A 15,109-nucleotide genomic window follows, 5' to 3' on the forward strand; every position below is an offset into this window, starting at 1 on the left:
ATTTTCCCTGCCTGTTATGCATTATGAAAATGCACACAATTAAGTCTGAGATTCACCAAACACTGTGACATTTTATAAAAGGTCAATTTTGTAGCAGCAGAGCACAAGATCAGTACAGTAAATACACTACTGTAAGGGTTTTTTGTACAGTGGAAACTATCAGTTAGGCTGTTCTCGTGTTGAAAATGCTGTTTTAAAAAAAACCAGTGCTTCTGTGATATAATCACATTTTATGAAATGTTTGATACAGGTGAGAGCTCAGGTAACATCTCTTGTTCCAAATTGTTCACTGCCACCCCTACTATGCCTCTGTCTCTAATGTCACATGGCCAATAGCTTCCAAATTTCTGGAAGGGAAACATTAGCTTAAGTAATTTGCAGATTGCAGTTAATCACAGTCAGTTTCAAAGGCCTCACAATCACTTCCAGTCACAGTGTTTGAGTTTGTAATCTGGTCCTGAGGTACTCTGCTGCCAACTAGAAACATTTGTTCAGGTCACAATATTAAAAGGATATAACGGGTTTTATATGACTGGATTCCTTTTTTTCTAGGTACTTTTATCCCCCCTGCTAATATTAATTTTTTTCCCCCTTTCCAATGCTATCCTAAACCCCAAATCAAAATAAGTAGTATGGGACAGATGTAGAACACACCCTTCCCTGTAGAGTAAAACACTGATGCATCCTCTAATGGTAGGTCAAATCAAACTTTTCAAATCAGTTTCTGACACAGTCCAAACAGTGTTATAACTGTTACGTGTGGAACAGATTAAAAAAACCTGGTAAGGACAATTTCAGATGCACCTACTTCTATAAATTCCTTGTTTTAGTACTTGTGCAGTAGCTGTCTGTCTCTCCAGGGATCATGATTCTATGATCCCTCTCAAGATCAGTACTAACTTCCACATTGGCATCCACATGCAGAAGTGTCTGGTTAACACCAAGAAGTAAACTTAATAAGGTAACTAAACATAAGCACGTATTTTCTCTGTTTTTTTCCACCAATCCTTTTCCTCCAGAACACAAACCTGGATATCACAAGTCTACAAGCAAGGAAAAAGCTAATTTGTACAGCAAAAAAATACTATGATTTTCTCTTCTTCAGGAAATAAACCCATATCATTCTATTACCAGCTGCTTTAAAGGCTTCTGTCAAGCACACTCAAGTAGTCACTCATGTCAGCTTCATTCCATGCTTCTATTCTTTGAAAAATTAAATCCATAGGAGATGGCATGCAGGCATGTTGCCAGCCAAGAACCTTTCAACTGACTCATCTGGCTACACAAAAAGTTTTAAAGATCATTGAGGGGAAGATTGGTATTTGGGGTTTTGCACAGAGCCTGTGCAATCATTTTGGTGCTGCTTTGAGGCACTAACACACATCAGAGCAGAAATACTGTTCACAGAAATATTGTTCACAGGTGATAAGGAAAGAACATCTAAATCTTCCTTGATTAGTCATGGCCACAGAAGGATAGCTGGACAACTTTCTCCAAACGTACAGTCAGAATTATCCACTGTATATAAGGTCTCCAAGATGAAGTATACCTGCTCATAAGGTACAATATTTTAAGGAGGGCTAAAATAGTCATGCTTTTTATTGTACTGAGCTATTTTACCTACACTTGCTACCTCTCCTTTATCCACTTTTTTAGCCAGATTTTTTTTTCTCTCCAATCTGACATGAAACAAGCACTGATGCATCACATCAGCAATTCATCTATGATTAAAAGGAGTCCTTTTTAAAACACACTAAGAAGTTGGAAATTAATTGAAATGTGTGCAAGCTCATTCCTCTCAAATCTTCTAGTTATTTAATGAACTGAAAAACCTTGTCTTTCAGTTAAACTCAAAAAGAGTCTTTGTTCCTAGATAAGAATTTCAGAACTTATCTTTCAGCAGCAATCTGAGAGCACACAGAAACCTCAGTACACACCAAGAAGGGTACAGTCTGGCATTTTTATGTCATAAAATAAGCCAAAGCTTGCTTCTGAAAATATTCCTTACTCTTGTAGATAATTCAAAGAGAAATCAATGTTATAGCACTTACACAAAATGCATTCTAAGTCCCTATAGCAGAATAATGGTTGTTAAGTGCCAGCATCTCTGTAAGAAAAAAAAATAAAGGAAAAAAAAAGGAAAGAAAAAAGTTCAACTTTATCCATCAGTACACAGGTCTATAAATATTAAATCCAGCAACTTTGGAAACAAATTCTTCTTAACACATCTTGTCTTACTTTTTTTTCTAGAGTCTCAGAGGACCTCTAGTTCTGCCTAATAAAGCATACTTCCATCGAAAAATTCATCTTCATTAAAAGAGAAAAGTATATAAACTCCTGTGGAGCGTTAGTGTGCAGCAATAGATGAACGGTTACAGTAGAAATCAGGGCATATAAACCAGTGCTTGCTTTCAGATCCCGAACTGAGAAACAAACCCCTCTGTGACAGGGCTCTCTGCTGATTTGCTCTGTGGGTGGGCAGGGTGGTACCAGGAAAAAAAACTGAAGGACTAGGATTTTACCAAGGGAATATAGTCCTGAAAGCTCCCGTTCTGAACAATTTTTTTTTTTTTAATGAAGCCCGGCTAAATGGCATCAAAAGTGGGTTAGTTTAAAACAAAGCAAAACATTCCTGCCCCCTGCACTCCCAGCTGATTCCCAGTGTCGCGGCTGGCGATGTCCCGGCGCCACCTCTCGGGGGCTGCGGTCCTTGGCAAGGCTTGCACGGTAACGGGCCTTGCACAGAATCACAGAATATTCTGAGTTGGAAGTGACAATCACCATTCTTCAAACAGTACAAAATCCTATGAAATACACTGCCTGTGACCTCAGTAAATGCCACACTGATGGAACCAAAATGTTTTAAATGTTTACTCAGTCACTGATTATAAGCTGAAACATTATTGTATCAAAAGTAGCTGCTCTAGTTGAATAGAAAATGTCAAATGTCAAGTGTGGGTCACTTCTAGTAGCAGATTATAATTATTTATTGATATTATAATCCTCAAAGAAAGAATATTATGCTTCTAAATCACTTAATTTAGAAGAATAAATACAAAACAGTTTAAAACACCAGTAATGGAAAACAACATATTTCTCCAGATAGTGCAAATTTCTTAATTTTGTCCCACGACAGAATTTTTTTAAAATCTTTTTAAAGAATTTATGGATACACAAGTATCGATGTGTACTCATTTTTTTCCACTCAAAGTTATGGTGGGTATACAGGCTGTCTGAAAAAAAAAAAAGGCAACTAAAACCATTCCACATAGGCAGGCATAGCTCTTACTGCACAATGGGTAAGTTATGAGCACTTCCAAAGACACCATTCCTAACAACAAATAAACAAAATTTTCACACACAAGCTTTCTTGAATGCCTCAACTTTAATGGAGTCAGAACAATCCTATACAACTATATACAGATGTTGAAGCATGACTAAATATCTATTACTTCCTACATACAATCAGCTGGAAATATGCCCCAGCTAGGAAATACAAACACGTTTGCAAGATTATTTTACTATTCTTGATCGCAGCCGTCGCTTGATGATTAGATGATCACTTTCCTTTTCTTTTTGTTCTACAAAGATCTGAAAAAGATGGTATTAAACAATGGTTACTCAGCATTTCAGAGACAAATGACATAGACTTCTAGACCTGTATGACTAAGAGCATAGTTTTCTCCAAAATCTGTTTTGAGAATGAAATTTGCTTATTCACTGAAAGGGTGGTCAGTCACTGGAATAGGATGCCCAGTGGTAGAATCATCACCTGGGGGATATGCTTTAGTGGTGGACACAGTGCTGCTGGGTTAACAGTTGGACTCAATGATCTTGGAGGTCTTTTCCAATCTTTACAATTCTGTGATTCTATTAACTTTTAGTCAGAGGTCTCCAGGATAGAGAGACTGTTTTAGTGCATCATAATGAGCTACAAATACCAGAAACACACAAAATCCCATTTTTTTTTTCTGGAACAAATACCAAAGTCCAAAGAAAAATGTGATCTGAAAGCAGCTTTCAGTTCTAACTCCTAATACTCATTTCGTGATACAAGAAGTGTTCAGAAAACACAGGTTTTAGCTTAAATTTTTACAACTTTCTCTGACTTTTCCAGGATTCAGTCTTTCACTTTTTCATTCACTTCCAAGCTTCTTCACTCTTTTTGCTCTGCATTTCTACCATTTTTGTTTTCCTCTTACGGACAGCATTTTGCTTTCTGCAACATCCATTCATACAATTTACAGGAAATTCAACAGGATATCTTAGTATGGGCAAATGCTTACTATAGCATGGGGAAGAAAGGATTGAAGAGAATGAAGGGATATACTTCAGAAGCAACAGAGCAAGAGATTCTCAGCAGTATAGTTACTGTCAAAACCATTCAGTTGAATTTCAGAAACAATACATAAACTCTGGCCTATAAGGCTTTTCATAGACTGGCTTAGATAGGGTAACACAATTTAACCACATCCAGAAGGCTATTTAAACTGTGTTTTGAAAAGCATGGATGCTATTATGCCCAAATATCAGCTGGGCATAAATAGAATTCAAAACCACCTTACGTGCTCACTTACCCTGTAACATTAATTGTACATGCAGACCTTTACCTTTAGTATTTCAATCATGTTATTCCAAATCTATGGATCCCTTAATGGTCTCTATTTCTATTCTCCCTTTATGTTACACTTAAATGAACCGCAGCTACTGGAAACACAAACTCAGACTTAACTGCTGTAGCACAGGAAAAAGTAATCCTCCACATACTACAACTAAGATATCTATGAATCCAAATGTAAAGATATCTCCACGATTGTTGTATCACCCATACAGTAAGTCAGCAGTCAAAGAGAGAAGACAAGTGGGAAAACAGAGAAAATTAAGTAAAACAGCAGAAAGAAAAGACCAAAAGGAATGGTTAGGCAGAATCAAAAAGTAAGTTGTTATTTTAAAACCTCTTTTGCAACCTTCAGATTTGTTTTGTTCCCCTACTAGTTTATTTTAAACTAAGATTACAGAAAAACATTACAGTGGGCAAAACAGTAACCTGTAATCACTTACTGAAGAAACAGGGATATGTAGGGGGGAAGAAATGTCAGTTGAATACAGCTTTCTCTTAGCTCGTTTGGGCTTGAGCTCATCTTCTTTGACTTTTTCTGGTTCTGCAGACTTGGGAGAGCTTATTGTCTCAATCAGCTTCTTTGCTAGAAAACAAGTTTTGTCATATAAATACATGTCTTACTGATTTTGTGAGCCTCAAAATTCATTAATAAAGAAAGCTTTATTAAAACACTTTAAAATGAAACCGATGTAGTCTGAAGTTCAAATATAAAAATTCAGAAGTGGTATTTGACTACCACAGTTTTCCATAGTTGGAAGCAGTTTTCTGTATCTTCAGATGCAAAAGTTTAAAGGACACATTTAAATAGCACATTAAAAATCAAACAGGATTCAGATCTCGCTGCAAGTTAAAGACTTCTGAATTGAACAGATTTAAGTTCTTTGTGCTGATACAAGCATAATGTAGAGTCAATTTTCTCTATATATTTGTGTAGTTTTATCAAATTAGTACTAGCTCTATAGAGGAGTGTATGCACTAGAAAGCAATAGGAAATCCCAAACAATACTCTTATACAAAGAGGAAAAAGATAAAGGACATGGCAATAAAGGTTATAAAGCAGAACTCATTTGCTCAGATCCAGTATTTTAAGGATGAAATTTTGAGTAGTCTGAATTTGGTTTCCATTGGTAATAAATGCTGTCCTCATGGAACCAATATAACAAACCTGACTTATGTCAAATAAATAAAGATGCAAGACAAGTTTTCAAGCTGGTACAGGAGCTTATTTCAACTGCCCACATTAAATAACGACTGACCTTGTTTTAAACAACTAAGTAATAGTGTCTTTTAGAATTTAATATTGGCAATTTCTTGTGCCTTCTGCTAATTTTTTTTTTTAAACACAGTAATCCAGAGATCATGTCTTACTGTGGAAAAGAATAAAAGTATATTCTTCAATGGAAAGTCCTAGTAGTTAACCTTACCAAGGCTACGCTCAAACTTAACAAAATCCATTAATTGCTCCATATTCAATTTAATGAAGTCTTCCAAATCTTTTCATGAGACACTGGCTTTCAGATTCTGTAGAACCAATCTTCCCCTCTCACATACATCAAAAAACATTAAGAAAGTTTCCACAGAAACAAGGCATTGCTTATAAAACACGGTAAGATTTGGAGTTTGGATTTATCTCTTGATTTTTGTAGAGCAGCAGGGCAAGTTTCTAATGTTGCCTTTACCTGTAAGTAAGTACAAAGTAACTCTGGTATTCTGAGCCAAACAGTTATCATTGCTTTTATGATATGTGTGCACACATCCCACACTGCATCTTTCATTCCACTTGGTTTACCTTTCACACTTAACCTAAACTTTAGAACCATGTGTCCTTGCAGTCAAGACAAACTCTTCTACTCTGCCATTCTGCAATGCCCAGAGAACAGGGAATAAGCCTTATTTATACTGTACAAACCTTTGGAGTGAATAATAGTAGGAGAACTTTGGAAAAAATCACCAAGTTTCTGGAATGTCCCATCTTTCTTCTTAGCTGACTTTTTACTTAAAGTAGATTCTTGCTTTCTTAAGGGGTATTCTTTTCTAAGAGACTGAGCAGTCGACATCTGTATAGAAACACAAGTTTATTGTTTAAACTGAAAATTGACTTATCTTCATGTTTAATTTCATTTTATTTTACTTCAATGTTATTTTCAAGCTGACAGTTTAAGCTTTGCTACTGACACCTCTGTTCAGTTTAGTAATGATACCACTACAGCAAGAAATGTAGACAACCTCATTTTACACCCAGAATTAAAAAAAAACAAACACCAAAGTTTCACAGAATACATTTAAGGACATGAGTCATATAGGAAACAAATAGTTACCTTTTTGAAAAAGGCAGATTCAAAGTTATACAGTATTTTATTAGACAAGATGGACTAATTATAAATAAAGTAAGAAGAATCTGATGAGGCAAATAGATGTACTATCCAATCTCTGAATCTGCCCAGGTTTCCACTATGGCCTAAAATAATCTTTTTATAATTGCCATAAATATAGGTAGTATAAACCTCAGTTTTAGTTCAAAGGCATTGTCTATAACATCACATTCTAATAGTATGCTCAAAGTAGTCTGGGTAACTATTCAACATGTAACATCCTTCCCTTTGAATCATTGCACACTGCAGCTAGGACACTACACGTTCTTGGCAAATACAGACACTCTCTTTGGTTGGCTTACGGAATTTAGTAGAAAGGCAACATAAGCGTTTGAAGATCCTATTCAAGTACACAGATAAGGATAAGATACTGCCTCATAAGAATATTTGCTCCTTTAACAAGTCCACCTTTACAGAAAAGGCTAAACTAACTTCCAAAATGGAACAAAATCAAACCATTTTTTTGTTGCTTGTAGAAGGTGAATCAGCCACTGCAGGTTTTGCATTTCTCTTGTTCTCACTTTTCACAAAATCCTAAAAAATTAGGAAATTAGAAGAAATAATAATTGATACCAATGATTGCATAACCAAAAGAAGCAATTTTACAGAACTGGTCTATGATCCCACAGATCAGAGCTGGAGACAGGAAGAAATGTCTTCCTGTCACCAGCAGGGAGAGAGAAATGTAAAAGGTAAAGAGAAAGTGCAAATTAGGGACAAGAGTCCAGAGTCTGGATCAGCTGAAGTCTATGACCTTAATCAACACAGGCCAGAGATCCACCACTTGGGGGGGCACAAGGTTTAAATATACCCTACGTATATCCTTAGGATCTCAGTGAAAAATCAGAAGGATAGAGTTTAAGTAAATGATCAAGAGTAATACACTGAAAAGCTCCACTACAGATTTCATCAGTTGGTTTAGTTCACACCTCGTTCATCTCTACACTCTTCCTTTTCCTTCTTGGCTTGAGCATTTTAACTGTAACTGGTGATGTGCTGCCCTGGTGCTTCACCTCCATCTTATTGGGTTGCAGAGGCGTGAACTGGATTTCCATCTCTGGTTTTGGGAACCGACTCGTTTTTCCATCTTCCGTGGACACTTCAGAAGAGTCAAGGACAATTTCTGAATGGTCCTGTAAGTATATGGAAATTTTAAGAAAACAAGTTTTAAAATAACTATGAGTTAAATAGTATTATACATATCCCCCCCACTTTTGCAGTGGATTGCGAAGTAAGCATTTTTATTTTCCAGCTGTTAGCTTCCAGAACACTTCCAATAGAAGCATTCCAAAGAAATCTACAGCAGAGTATTTTAGAATTTTTTTTTTGTTAAATTTTTACAAGTTAACATTTGTATCTATGATCACAGAACTTTCCCTGCCGAACTCAACCTGATACTTCGTTTCCGAGTCATTTTCCTCAAGGGCAGAGACAACTAATCACAGTTTTCACAGCTAGGGGTAGCAGAATTGACATGATTTTCTCCATCTTAACTCTGCTGCTCCTTAGGAGCTAGGCAGTAATAGCAGCTTTTGCAAGAAAAGTATAATCTTTCGCTATCTTATCTTTAGAGAGCTTTCCCTTCACTTCTACAGCAGAGAAGTTAAATTGTGTAAGTAAGGTCCAACTGGCAAGCAGTCTGCCCTGCTATTGCTCACCCATTTAAAAGAATTTATATTTTTTCTCCAGCTGACATATCTAATAATCAGCCACTTCATATGCATCAGTGAGAGGTAAGTTTTCAAGAGTACACAGTTGAAGTCAGATATAATTATTCACATAATTATATTATACAGCTTTTATTTCTACCAAAAGCCGCTAAATCAGGTGATCTGATCATCAAGGCATTTGCAGAATAAAACTTTAGAATCATTCAGGCAACAGGACACATTTTATTCCCTACTGTGCATTTAGCAAAATCCGTGCTACTGCATAAAATTTTCAAAGTTTTATACCAAGCTCAATTAATGAGAAGGCACTGCTAGGACACTGAGATTATGAATAATTCTCTTTACCTTCATCATATCTTACTGGAATATCTTTTCCAGCTACAGGACTAACCTTGCTTTGTTCTCCCACAAACTGTAAATACTTACAATGAGTAATATGAGAATATGCTACACTGTAAACCTCAAACTATTTTGAGTTTCCTAAAGTTACAGAATAAAAGCTCAAGTGCAGATAGCTAATGAACACCGAGGTTGAAAGACAACAGGAGTTTAAGACAGTAACATCTGTTCACAATGAGATCACGTGTCCTGGTGGGTCTCACCAACTACTTCAATACTCTGCCTTCAGGAATGGAAAACAGATGCTTTGTAGGGATAACATGTGTGATCCTGGTCACCTCATCTGTTCCATCAATACCCTCGCAGCACTCTCAGTTTTTGCATTAGAAATGTCAGATACACCTTTGCCTAATCCTCAGAGTATCCATCTACAAATACATTTATGGATTTCTACTATAATTTTTCCTAATCCCTGCTGATGGTATTGGTTTTCACCACCTTCAGAAGACCACTAGCTCCTTCATATAGAAATATATTATTTTACCTGTTTTAAAATAAACTCCTATCAGTTTCAGCAAGTGCTGTCCATTTCTTGCAGGATTTTAGGAAGGACAGTTCTGCCTTCTGTTTACCCCCAACCATGACTTTTTTTAAGCCTCAGCTCCATGACCCTCCACTGGCCTTAACCTCTTCTAATGAGAGTGCCAGCCTCTCCACACAAGGCAGGAGACACATATTGCCTTGATCATTTTAGCTCTTTTTCTTTCTCTCCGCTATGATTTTCCTGATAATTATTCGACTTCCCCCCAGAACTTTACCGCATTCACTTCAACACCACCACAACAGTTTCTCACACAATGATCACGGTAATAGACTCTACCTATCCATAACACCAAATATTGTTGCTACTGCCTTAAGGTAAGTACTGCAGCACTAACCATTCACAATGCATCTTCTCTGATTTTATAGCAAAAACCTAATTTTATGGTGATCTCTTAGCTGCTATTACAAAGCTACATTAAGCAGTAACCCTCCCAAGAGCTTGTACATCACAAGCTTTATCTATACAGCACAAGCTGAATTGATGAAACAGCAAGAAACTAGCCATACAGTCCTACTTGCCAATAGACAGGAAAGAGATGAAGAGATGTATTTTAGCATTCAGTCAAGTTCTGCAGTAAGAGGAGAATCATATCTTGTAGCAGCCAGGGAAGGGACTGCTACGAAATCCATGCTCAGATCTGTTCATTATTAATTAGCGATGGAGTCACATAGCATTAATTCCATTTAGAAGGAGAATGACCTCATTAAATAGTGTTCATGATGCATACAAGGGTTCAGTCAGAATCAGAAGTCTCTGTACAGTTACAAGGCTTTTAATTTTTGTTCAGGAAATAGGTAAAATAGAACTTTTCCTTGTGTACACCTCAAATATTATTTTGTTTTGGTTTTAAGTGGGATGCAAGATACTGCTTTATTCTTGTGAACCTCCATATGGGCTCGTAGCTGTAATTACAGAATCATCTTACCACACCATAGGTGACATCATGAAAAGTTGTTTGAGTTGAAATCCCCTTAATACTGACATACTCAAACTGAGATGACTCTACAAATACTATGTCTCCAAATCTCTAGAACCTGGATTAGTTAACTAGTTTTCCCTCATGTGTAGAAGTTCTATAATGTATAGAGATAGCATTCTATTAACTAAAGTACTCATTTTCTGAGAGTGAGTGTGAAAGAGAAGAAGAATAAGCAAGAACTGAAGATATAGCTAAAGTACAAAGAACTACAAAAACGTATTAGGAGATTCCCAAAACTATATACAGAAATATATACTGAGAAAACAACAAAACAAAGTTAATATCATTAGTACATATTTTCTATAAATTAAACAAACATACCTCTTTGCTTACGGACTGATCAGTTTTATCTTGTCCTTCTGCAGGTAAAGGTACTTCTGACAAAGACTGAGGGCTTTCACGGTTAATGTGTTGTTTCAATTCCTTTATAAAATCATCTTTCTCAGCCAATTGTTTTCTTAGTTCTTCTGTGTCATTTTCCTTACCCTAATAAACAAAGCAAAAATTGCCACAAATTGCAGGATTGGCAGAAGAAAGTAATACATATCAAAAGCATCATTATGTTTACTTGGTAGCATCAGTTCTATCACTGCGGGCTAAAACAGTCAGGTATCCAATACAAAGCCAGTAATTTAATGCCTCTGTGTAAAGTGAAAAAAAGTCTTATAACAGTCTGGGAAAATGTAATGCAAAACTCTTTGTTTTACTACACTTGTTTAGAATAAGTTCACCTCCTATTTGTTCATTAAGTTCTTAGTGCTGTGAAAAAGGCAACAAATGTGATAGTTATTTCAGATATCCAGCCAAAATTTGCAATCAGAGCATTTATTTGCCCTGCTTAATATTTTGAAACCTCAGTTACTATTACGAATTCTGTTTCAAGCAAACATAAAGCTTTTCTTCTTTAAATTATCTGCAAAAGGTTTTCATATAACAGTGTTTAAGAACAAAAAGGAGAGCCAGAATGCCAAGTGCAACAATACTGTTTTGCAGAATTAAAGGATAACAAAAACAAACAAAAAATCACAAAGGAAGAAAACAGAGAGAACTGACCTTTTCTGAAGCCTTTAGTGCAGCCTGTTTCAGCTCCTCTATTTCTTTGTCTTTTTGTGTGGTGCTAGAAGCCAAACTCTTGAGCTGTACTTCCAAAGCTTCTACTAGTTTATCTCTTTCCTCACGCCACTTTTGAAGATTACTATCCTTCTCTACCAGCTGTGCAGCAAGTCTTTCCTAAAGAGGGAAAAAGGATAGGTTAGAATAGAAGACCACTTCTACACAGTGTCTGAACTGTTCTGGTAGTTTTGTTTTGCATAGTTAGTACTATTTTATGGCTTTAGTAAACTTAAGAGCCTATGCAGATCTTAAAAAGCTCGCACAGAATTAGTTTCACTACAAATATGCAAAAGTAAACCATTTTTCAATTAGAAAATTTGTATTTATATTTATACTCTTCGTGAAGAGAATTTTTTAAGAACCACCACTCATGTTTGCTTGCTCAAAGATTTTGCTAGTAACAAGTTTCAGGCAAGAAAAGTCACAGATAAAGTGAAAGTAGTTCTAGCTCCTAACATCCTCCTGTACTGATTTGCAGGTCCAGAAAGTCATTGCTAACTACCTCTAGATGCAAATACAGTTTTAGATTCTAGAGGTTCATATAAAAATTTCATATGCTTAAGAAATTACAAAATTGACACAGTTCAGTGACCAAGTAAGGCATCTTAGTTATTAACCATCAGTCACTCCAATGCTAGTCAAAACCCCAGCATATACATCAAGTATTTTCATTCTATATCTGGAAAACGCTTTTTCTAACAACTTATCTTCCTTTCTTTCTTGCCTTTTCTCTTCCTTCTAAAGTCTCAAAAATTGTTTGCTTGGGCTTTTTCTTGGTTTTGTTTTTTTTTTAAGAAAATCCAAGCAAGAAATCTTATTTTCCAAAGTGAGCTTCCTTAGCTTCAGGTAAGGAGCAATTCATTTTAGCATAGGTTATTTACTGGTGTTTTACATACAATACGAAATTTGAAGACTTCATAGTGAGGTGGTAGTATAGGACAGAAAAGAACTGGCATGGTAACTTTCATTATGCAGTAAGCTTTTTCATTTTATGATCCTCCTACTTTTCCCTTTTCATATTGAGAAGATCTCATGTAGGCTTTGCCATATGAGAAAGTCAGGGAAACCTGACAAAGGCCAGCTATCTCAAGTGCCCACACACACTTGACATGACATTTGCTCTGTACTAAAGCTTTACACTAGAGGACTCTGCTGAGACATCGAGTCACTTACAATTTCTGCTTGTTGCTTTACATGATGTTCTCTGTTCTCCACAAACTTTCTCATTTCTCTGTTGAGATGATTCTCAGCTTCTTTTATTTGATTTATGAGTTCCATTTTTTCCTCAAGCCACTTCTTTCTATCAGTTTGATACTTTGCCTCATTTTCCTATTTTGATGAAACCAGAAATAATACCATAGGTAGAAATAATAAAAAAAAAGACTTAAAATTCAGAATACCATTGAATTTCAAAAACATAACAGAAATACTAGCACAGTTCTATTCCAGCATATTCCCAAATGCAAGTATTACATTCTCATTTGTTCTTCCCTATTGAAAAAAATTTATCAATTTTCAGCACTTGTTATTCAGACTGGCAAATCTTCATGTAACAGAGGTGGTTTTTTCCTCAAAATGTTCTGGGTAAGTTACAAACACTATAAAACTTACACCAAAAGTAATGATAAAGAGACTCTTTTAACTTAAAAATCCCCAATCTTTTATGCTGCCTTAAAGGACATGTTAGGAAACTAACTTCAGTTTCATGACTGAAAGGTAAAGAATGCAGTAAAGTCTGAATGGGAGGCAGAGATAGCTCATACCTAAGAATGTCACTTCAATCCACAGCAACCTTGTCTCCTCTATCACAGTCAAACCTCAGACATTTTACCACATAAGACAGAAGGCACCTGTAAAGTTGCTTAGAAAGAAAGTCTACTTTCTATTCCAAGGAGAATTAAAAGTAAGTTCTCTGCCTTACAGAAAGGGCTCACAGGTCATGCAGCAAGCACAAGATCTTGAGAGAGTTTGATTTAGCAACTAACAGGAAAGATGTTTGGAACAGATATCAGGAGCTAGATCAAGATAACTGTAAGAGGAGACCAGCTACAGAAGCACCTTGCATGGTAGTAACATAATGCAGGGGATGGTGCACTTCATTACAGGGCATAAGTGATGCCACATATTACAAAGACACTGCATCCAGACTTCACTGCACTGGTGCACTGCAGCTTTCAGAGGAGGTTTCCTTTACCAGTGTAACAATTGGCCATATCATGCCCTCCCTTTTGAAGATACCGATGCAAAAAAAATTTAGACTCCTAAAGGGAAGTTATAGTTTTAAAACTATGTATGAATTACATGTTATATTTTACCTTCAGTTCTTCTTGCAGCTTCATTAATTCCTCGTTTTCATTTATGGTTTTCTCATTTTTGCTTGTCTTTTGCTGCCAGTCAGTATTGCTCTGGTTATTCAGCTCTTTGTATTTCTGTTTCCACGCTTCCAGTTCTAGTCAGAATACAAAATGAATTCACATTGAACTCACATAGTTTTGAACACTTATTTGACCATGTTCACATCCTTCTACTAAAGTTACTTGGGTTTACCAGCTATGATCACAAACAGAAAACAGAAGCTTTTCAAAAAAATTGCTGTGTTACATGAAAGTAATGCCTAAATAACAATTAACAAGTAAACCCAGAAATTTAAAGCAGTTATCACAATACACATTCAAAATAATTTTGCCTCCCTGCTCCCTTTTCATGAAGAGATTACCTAAAACTAATCTGTTGGTCTCTTCTAATTTGGCTTCAAGCACTTGATCTTGTTCCATCTGAGTCCGTTCTTGTTCTTCTAATGTCATCCGCATATCTTCAATTATTTTTTCCTTCGCACACAGATCTGAAAATTTGAAAATTAATTTACAGATGAGCCTCCTCTTAGTTCCCACCATTGTCTCCCAAATTGTCTTGATTACAAGTTGTTTCCCCATTTCCTGATATTAAAAGCTCCATTAGAAAGAAATAGGGCATCTCTACTGAACTATCCAAATCTAAAATTCTTAAGTGATTCTGTTCTCAGCAACTTGATTTAGATGTGTTTCGGTGTTAAATGTCAGGCTACTCATGGCTATGAGAAACTAACCACTGTTCAACTGCTAAATGTTTACCAAATCTGCAGAAACTAATATTGTGCTAGTTCATGCTTTTGTTTAAACGGACAACTAAAATGGCAAATAAATCCCAACATTTAATAAGTTAACACTGATACTTTCTCCAAGGCTCACATTTCTTATTCTGAGATTGTTTCTTTGCTTACTATATCTCTAATAATGATTCAATAAAAATATTTCTTGTGAGATTTTAATGTCCAAGTTGGAATTTCTCAGTATTTTAAAATATAAATACACAAGACTCTCCAAATTTGTGCTCAACATGACCACCCATTATGTTGACACTCCACATACACAC

At 36.0% G+C, this 15,109-nt stretch overlaps 1 protein-coding gene across 5 annotated transcripts in view; it reads right to left on the minus strand.

The window, feature by feature from the left end:
* Positions 1–3,366: 3,366 nt before the first annotated feature.
* KIF20B (kinesin family member 20B) overlaps positions 3,367–15,109 on the minus strand; it is a 37,063-nt gene continuing 25,320 nt past the window's right edge. For all 5 annotated transcript variants that reach the window (XM_051800712.1, XM_051800711.1, XM_051800714.1 and 2 more), the window contains 10 exons: positions 14,415–14,540; positions 14,014–14,147; positions 12,872–13,027; positions 11,639–11,815; positions 10,907–11,071; positions 7,923–8,126; positions 7,450–7,527; positions 6,531–6,678; positions 5,062–5,204; positions 3,367–3,591 (listed from right to left, as the gene is read on the minus strand). In XM_051800712.1, the coding sequence (XP_051656672.1) occupies positions 3,514–3,591; positions 5,062–5,204; positions 6,531–6,678; positions 7,450–7,527; positions 7,923–8,126; positions 10,907–11,071; positions 11,639–11,815; positions 12,872–13,027; positions 14,014–14,147; positions 14,415–14,540 (1,409 nt within the window). In that variant the 3' untranslated portion in view covers positions 3,367–3,513. The remainder of the gene's footprint in view (positions 3,592–5,061; positions 5,205–6,530; positions 6,679–7,449; positions 7,528–7,922; positions 8,127–10,906; positions 11,072–11,638; positions 11,816–12,871; positions 13,028–14,013; positions 14,148–14,414; positions 14,541–15,109) is intronic.

Source organism: Manacus candei, unplaced genomic scaffold (assembly GCF_025592945.1).
Source record: "Manacus candei isolate 608988 ecotype Guabito, Panama unplaced genomic scaffold, ASM2559294v1 h1tg000050l, whole genome shotgun sequence".
Taxonomy (NCBI): domain Eukaryota; kingdom Metazoa; phylum Chordata; class Aves; order Passeriformes; family Pipridae; genus Manacus; species Manacus candei.